This window comes from Cajanus cajan, chromosome 1, assembly GCF_000230855.2.
Source record: "Cajanus cajan strain Asha chromosome 1, NIPB_CcT2T_4, whole genome shotgun sequence".
Classification (NCBI taxonomy): domain Eukaryota; kingdom Viridiplantae; phylum Streptophyta; class Magnoliopsida; order Fabales; family Fabaceae; genus Cajanus; species Cajanus cajan.
The window spans coordinates 29,572,223-29,580,624 of record NC_138517.1 but is presented as its reverse complement, the minus strand read 5'-3'; the positions used below and the strand labels follow the sequence as shown (position 1 = coordinate 29,580,624).

Sequence of the window (8,402 nt, the reverse complement as noted above, 5' to 3'; positions counted from 1 at the left end):
TTCCATCATGTAACTCTACATATAAATAATTCCTTTTTCCCCCGTACCTTGATATGTAGAAGCTGAACCTACACAAGATCTGGTTGGTCTCCCTCGCTGGGTTTCCCTCGATCTGAAGCAGAAAGTAGAGGGAAAGAAGAGAGAGCAGAAGAAAAGAAATCAGAAAATGAGAGGTGTGCTTTTTGGGAGTGGCAGAGAGCGCAATTTATAGGCATCAGGCTCCACCAGAACGGCCTGTTCCAAATCCAGAACGGCTCGTTCTGGACCCTTAAATCATGGGCAAAAATCACATCCAGAATGGCCCGTTCTCAAACCAGAACGGCCCGTTCTGGGGTGCATTTAATAGTCACAACGGTCATATTTCAGAACGGCCCGTTCTCACCTCCGGAATGGCCCGTTCTCACCTAAGAATCGTAGGCAAATTTAATGGTTTGGAACGGCCCGTTCTGGGCTACCAAAAGTAGGTCTATTTAATAATTTGGAACGGCCCGTTCTGGGCTACTAAACCTCCTTAATTGGGCTCTTGACCCAGTGAAAATTGGGCTGTTACAACTCTTGCGAAAAAAGATTTTAAAATTCCTTCGTACTCACACACAGATATTCAACCCCCCTTTCTATGTGTTTTTCCGCTAACTTCAATTGGTATCAAAGCTTGACCCCTTGGGTTGAGCATCTAACAATGCAAGGGTACATAAAGATCCATCGAAGAACAAGGACAAAGGAAACCTGAAGAGCAAGGAAGGAGAATGACTGGTATAGGTAATACAGGTATCATCTTGTCTACTCAAACAAAGCATATTCTATATAAAAGTAGATCACATTTGATGCACTAGAATATTCATACATATACCACTCTGTAGAATTAGAACCACAGTAGCAAAGCAAATGCAGTAAACCACTACGTCTGAATATCCCTCAGAATGTTGTAAGAAACTACAACGTCTAAAATCTTTGACCGATGAAGAAGTGTAAACTTCTTGGGGTCTGTAGGGCTCTCTAAGCATGGAAGGAAGATTAATGGAAGTGCCTTCCACACTTAGTATATTTTATTGGTACAAGTATAAAATAACTCAATACTTATAACTACCCTTACATAAGTACTAGTGAAATATAAATTGACTATATATTAGTGATCAAATAGTATATTATCTTTTGTAATATTGTTTTTTGGGTAATATTTGATTTCAATAGTTTATATTTAATTTAGTTATTTTTATACACTTAATTATTCCAATAGTAATACTAAACTTTAAATATTTTAAAATGAATAAAATTTATTTTTATTTTAAAAATAATTGAACTAATTTATCATTTCACATTTCAAAATAATTTTTTTTAACATAATTGTAATCCTTTTTTAATTAAAATACAAAAAACTTCTCATACATTTTCATAATTGTTTCAAATAAAATAGGAAATATTTGTAAGTCTATAACCAAATATAAAAACATGAAAATTGATCCCCACTCTTTTACCTTTTAATACTAACAGTTAGTTACTATACCAATGAATTTCATTAATATACAAAATAGCGGTACAATAAAAAATAATTATAAATATATTAGTTTAATGAGTTTAAGTTTATTTTTATAATTTCAAGTTATTGTTAGTTTTAATTTATATTAGAAAAGGTCGATCTAAGAAAATTTATAAATTAATGAATACAATAATTAGTTTAATATATTTGTTGATCTTATTATAAATCATCACATTAATTAAAATTTGAAATTAAAAAAGATAAAGTAAATATTACTTTGATTTGTAAAATATTTATTTTATGCATTATAACACTTGACATACGTAAATGACTGAAAATTTATTCGACCATGTTATAAATAAAAACAAAATTCGAGTAATTCAAAGTATAAACCTATTGAATATGTTGGTAAAAAAATAAATCTGTTAAATATTATATGTATTAAAATACTTATCCAAAATGATATTGCAACACATTATATAAAAAGAATCTAATAACATGTTTTTAATACTTCAAATGATAAAATTTTATATTTAAAAAGAATCTAATTAACAATCTACTTATTTCTATTTAAAATTAATTTTATGATACAATTTAAATTATTTATTATAAATTTAAAAGTTTAAGTAATAATTTATATATTTTAAAATGAGAAGGGTTATGATAACACTGGTATAACTTTTACTAAGTATTACACCGCTCAATAACTTTATATTAAATGTGAATTTTGTAAATCCAACCGTTAGATTGAAAGTTCATATCACTTTATATATTTATATCAATTTTTGTTAAAATTGAACAACAACTTAAAAGTAATCAAAGTGCTCAAATTTTATTTGAAATGTATATATTACGTCAATTTTGTTTTACAAGAATGAAGTATCAAATTATCTTGAATTCATATAAAATTTTGTATATATGATCTAAGAGTAAAAAGTTTTCAATCTAACGATTGAATTTATAAAATTCACATTTAATATAAAGTTATTGAGCGATGTAATACTTAGTAAAAGTTACACCGATGTTATTATAACCCTTCTCTTTTAAAATATTATTTTTATAAATTAAATTTTAACATTTTAAATAAATTATTAATTAACTTAATATATTTATTCATCTTAAATCTAAGATATAAAATTCAAAAAATTTATTTATCCTTGTTTTATTTTCTAATTATCAACTATTAATAAAATACTAATTTAAAATCTTATCTAGTTATATCATAATATTTTCATATCAAGTTTAAAATCAGATATTAGTTATACAAAAATATTAAAATCATATAGTGAATTATTAATAAGATTCTAGTTAAATAATTTAAAATAATTTAAAATAATCAATTTTATCACACAACAATAAAGAAATACTAATAGTTAAGAAAATACATTTGTACTCTTCCTATTAGAAAAAGAGAGGATGTTATAATTCTTTTTTTTCCTTAAGATATCCCATCTCTTCTATCAATAAAATTTAAATATAAAAATTTATTTAAAAATAAAGTTATCATATGTTATAAATATATATTATAGATATGGATCAAAATAAATAAGAAATTTTAAAAAAAAATTCATATACTCTAATTAAAAAAATGTCTTAAAATCCAATCGTAAAAAAAAAAAAAGAAAAAAAAAACCTCTAAATATTTTTTCACATAAATAACTTTTGGTATTAATTATGTAGGAGTGCATATAAATATTTTTTATTATAAATTAATGTCTTACTCTTAAAAAAAAGAAAATTGGATTGATACTCAACAACAATATTATAATCACTTTTAAGCAATTTATAAATTTTTTTAAGTTTTATTTAGCGATCAAATAAAATTTTGTCGCTAATTTTAACTAATATTTAGCGATCGAATAGAATTTTGTTACTAATTTTAACTAATATTTAGCGACCGAATAGAACTCCATCGCTAATTGTAACTAATATTTAGTGATCGAATTTAATTCCGTCGCTAAAAAATCAAAATTCCTAATTTAGCGACCGAATTTAATTTCGTCGCTAAAAAAATAAAAATTTCTAATTTCTTTTTTATTTGTGTGTAATGTGATTTTACTGCTGTCTTCTTTATTATTATTATTCTGAATTTTGATTATTGATAGGAATTCTCTTGTTAGGACCATATGAATCAATTAAAAAAAACATCAGATTCATACTATATAACCACGATGATTCAAAAAAAACCTGAAATCTATGTCCAAAAATTCCCTGAGTAAGAACTGCTGGATCATCACTTATTCAATGAATAAATATATTGAAAAAACAAAATTCAAAGAAACATTTTTTCTTTGATAAAAAAAACGTTGATAAATTTAACTACTATTTAGCGAGCAAATTCAATTCTGTCAGTAATTTTAACTATTATTTAGTGACCGAATTCAATTTCATCGCTAATTTTAATTAATATTTAGCGACTGAATAGAATTATGTCGCTAATTTTAACTAATATTTAGCGACCGAATTAAATTTTGTCACTATAAAAATTAAAATTTTTTATTTAGCGACCAAATTTAATTCTGTCGCTAAAAAAATAAAAATGTCTTATTTAGCGACCGAAATAACGACCGATTTTCTAGCGACGACTTATTTTGGTCGCTAAATCAGTTGCTATTTTGATTATTCATAATCGATCGCTAAATCAGTTGCTAAATAGCGACTGATAAATTTTGGTTGCTAATTTCGGTTACTATTTTGCAATTTTCTAATAGTGATATATTGTTAAATCTCATTCAAAATCAACACTAAAATTGTATGTAACTATATATCTAATAAATTTATATCTACATATAGTGTACCTAAAATAATATTTTTTTTGTATATCACTATATGTAACATTTTTATGATGTTTTATTATTTTTCTTACAAAAAATATCGTTCTCTTAAGATTTTATTACTTTAAATATAATTTTATATGGTTAGTTAATATTGCACAACTATGTTAGGGAAAAAAATGACCTACAATATAGATCTTAATAGTTCCTATATTTTATTCGTACAAGTATAAAATAACGCGATACTTATAACTACTCAGTACTAGTGAAATATGAATCGACTATATATTAGTGATCAAATAGTATATTAACTTTTGTAATATTATTTTTTTTGGGTAATATTTGATTTCAATAATTTGTATTTAATTTAGTTATTTTTATACGATAAATTATTCGAAATAGTAATAGTAGACTTTAAATGTTTTAAAATTAATAAAAATTATTTTTATTTTAAAAATAGTTTAAAAATAATTGAATAAATTTATCATTTCACATTTCAAAATTAAAAAAAAAAAAAAAAAACATAATTGTAATCCTTTTTTAGTTAAAATATAAAAAAAAAAATTCTCATACATTTTCATAATTGTTTCAAATAAAATAGGAAATATTTGTAAGTCTATAACCAAATATAAAAACATGAAAATTGATCCCCACTCTTTTACCTTTTAATACTAACAGTTAGTTACTATACCAATGAATTTCATTAATATACAAAATAGCGGTACAATAAAAAATAATTATGAATATATTAGTTTAATGTGTTTAAGTTTATTTTTATAATTTCAAGTTATTGTTAGTTTTAATTTATAACAGAAAAGGTCGATCTAAGAAAATTTATTAATGTATACAATAATTAGTTTAATATATTTGTTGATCTTATTATAAATCATCACATTAATTAATATTTGAAATTAAAAAAGAAAAAGTAAATAATACTTTGATTTGTAAAATATTTATTTTATGCATTATAACATTTGACATACGTAAATGACTGAAAATTTATTCGAGCATGTTATAAATAAATAAAAAATCTCGTAATTCAAAGTATAAACCTATTGAATATGTTGGTAAAGAAAATAAATCTGTTAAATATTATATGTATTAAAATACTTATCCAAAATGATATTGCAACGTACATTATATAAAAAGAATCTAATAACATGTTTTTAATACTTCAAATGATAAAGTTTTATATTATTAAAGTTTGTTAAAATAATCAAAGAATTATTTTAAAAAGTTTTTTTTAGAACATCACACATTAGATAATATAATAGTGGAATTAAAGTTTATATTAAATACTTTAATAATAAAAAAGTCAATATATCTAGACAACTGTCATAAAAAATTACAAAATGTGATATATTATTGTTCCTAATGATAACTTTAAGAAACTACTACAGCCAATGCATGTAAACAGAATGTCGCCAATAAACAAAAATAGAAAGTTGCATTTTAACAGTGAGTGTCAGCTTGCTTCTCAGCGGGTTTCACAAATTTTTTCCAATAAGGGTGTTGTTGCCACACACAATGCATTTCTTCTATTGGGACACCTTTAGTTTCTGGCAGAAGCTTGTAGATGAAGATATTCATGACCACCACGAAAACACCAAAGAAAATGAACAATCCAAACTTCATGTGACACAGCATGGCAGTGAAAATTTGAGCAATGGCAAACGTGAAGATCATGTTGGTGGAAACATTGATACTCTGAGCAGCAGATCGAACTTCAAGAGGGAAAATCTCACTGGGTACCAACCATCCTAGAGGACCCCAAGACCATGCAAATCCTGCCACATACACGCATATAGCTACCACCACTGCTATCGCATACCACGTTGGCAACACACCAGGGTTTCCATTTATTCCGAACTTATATGCAATTGCCACTGTAATCAACATCTGCATATATAAATACCCAAAACATATTTAATTACTCAAATCATGTACACATTAATTAATGTAAACAAAGAGATAAGTAAAGATGGAATGGCCTAGTGGATGTAGTGTTACTATTTAAAAAAAACAAAAAATGCATGAACGTACCTGACAAACGAACATTTGAGCACCACCAAGTAAGAAAAGAGTACGTCTACCAAACTTGTCAACCGAAGCAATGGAAACAAGAGTGGCAACAGCGTTACAACCTCCAGTGATCATAGCAGACATGAGAGAAGCATTGGCACCGAATCCAATGGTTTTGAACAAAACAGGAGCGTAGAATGTTATGACATTCATGCCAGTGAGTTGCTGAAAGGCTGGAATGGCAATGGCCATGGTGAGATGAGGCCTGTAGTGCCTGGTCAGCAAAGAAGCCCAAGGGTGTTTCACAGCTTTGGATGATTCACTCGCTGCAACCAAATCCTTAAACTCCTCCTCAACGTCACTAGTGCCACGAATTTTTATCAACTCTTTCTTTGCTTCCTCCTCTTTACCACGCTCAATCAAGGAAGTGGGTGTGTCGGGGAGAAAGATTGCACCCAAAATAATCATTATGGCAGGAACCGCAGCAAAACCCAAACTGTAGCGCCAACCTTGTCCATTGTCCATGTTGGAGAAAACATAGTTGAGAACATTGGCCACAAATAAGCCTATGGTGATCAACAACTGGAACATCATGTTAAGAGCTCCTCTGTACTTGTAGGGAGCAACCTCAGACACGTAAATTGGGACAGACTGATTGGAGCATCCGATTCCGCAACCGAGAAGCAAGCGACCAACGATAAGCATCCACACACGTTGGGCGAATGCATTCAATCCAGCACCGCCCAAGAAAAGCACACCACCACAAATCATGGTCAGTCTTCTTCCGAACACTCGAGTTACCGTCGATGCTCCGATTGATGACACTAGAGCAGCCAAATATAGAGACGAGGTAAATAATGTTAACACTTGGCTATCGAATTTGCAGTACTGGTTCACCGAGGCTGTTATGTTGTGCTCCTTTTCATACACATCTGGGAAAAATTTCTTCAAGAATGGATCCATAGACGTAACTCCACCTGCCAGTAGTCAACAAATTATTAATCATCATACTTATAATTAAACAAAACATTATAATCATATATCTTTCATGTGTCTCTTATCTTTCATTAAAAATAATCAAATAAAAAATAACACATTATAACGTTAATTTTGTATGAAATTACAAACCCGAGATGCCGAGATCGTAGCCAAAAATTAGCCCTCCAAATGCAGCCACCAAACAAGTGATGAAAACCCTGAAAGTAAGCTTTCCAGGATAATCTTTTCCAGAGGCATTGCCTCCAACTATCACGCCTCCTGCCATTTTCCTAACTGATGGAGAGAGTAGAAAAGTGTCAGTAGTAACTGAGGGAGAGAAGACTGAGTGAGTGCAGAAGAATCCTTCCACCTTCAAATATATAAGCAACTAAAAAGATAATAACAAAATATTATATATATTATATATATAACTAAATTTTATAATATTATATATATAATTAAATATATTATATTTGAATATATAGACTATATTTAAAATTTATATTTTAAATATATAAATTATATTTTATATTTAAAATAAATCATTTATATTGTGAAAAAAGATGATTTTTAATTATTGATAATTTTTTTAAAAAAATATTAAATTTTTATTCATGTGACACCTTCTATCCCGCATACCATAATACATAATAATAAAATTTGAATAACATAACATTTTATAATTAAAATATCAAACGTGTTCAGATAGAGAGTACTACATCCATAACTTAACAAAATCAGCGGAAATTATAAAGAAATAAAACTAAAGTTTCCAAAATAATTTAATAAGTGAAACATCCTAATCTAATCCTAACTACGTCTCGATGTCACATGTCCTATCAGAGCAAAGTCCAACTCTGAAGCCTAAGCTTCGTCACCTACATCCTTAGCCCCATGCTGATAATCACTTGTATAACGGCCAAAGGAAAACAACAAAAAGAAAAAGGAGTGAGAAACATCTCACTCTGGCTCACAGTGTAGAAATACACACCGGATAGCCAAACACAAACAAGACAGGTATAGCATAGATATATTAAAAACAATATTACATCTCACTCATCCAAGACATAAAAATATCAATTTATCATATAACATTAAAAATGTACATGTATGGACACGGACTACATATATTATCATGCATGTGGCGCTAG

The 8,402-nt window shown here is 27.9% G+C and overlaps 1 protein-coding gene across 1 annotated transcript; it reads right to left on the bottom strand.

Moving 5' to 3' along the window:
• Positions 1-5,368: 5,368 nt before the first annotated feature.
• Positions 5,369-7,689, bottom strand: LOC145959136 (sugar transport protein 1-like). Its single transcript, XM_083077603.1, has 3 exons — positions 7,402-7,689; positions 6,295-7,250; positions 5,369-6,150 (listed from the first exon to the last, which is right to left on the bottom strand). The coding sequence occupies exons 1-3, from the start codon at positions 7,535-7,537 to the stop codon at positions 5,704-5,706; spliced, it is 1,539 nt and encodes a 512-aa protein (XP_082933729.1). The 5' UTR covers positions 7,538-7,689; the 3' UTR covers positions 5,369-5,703.
• Positions 7,690-8,402: the final 713 nt, after the last annotated feature.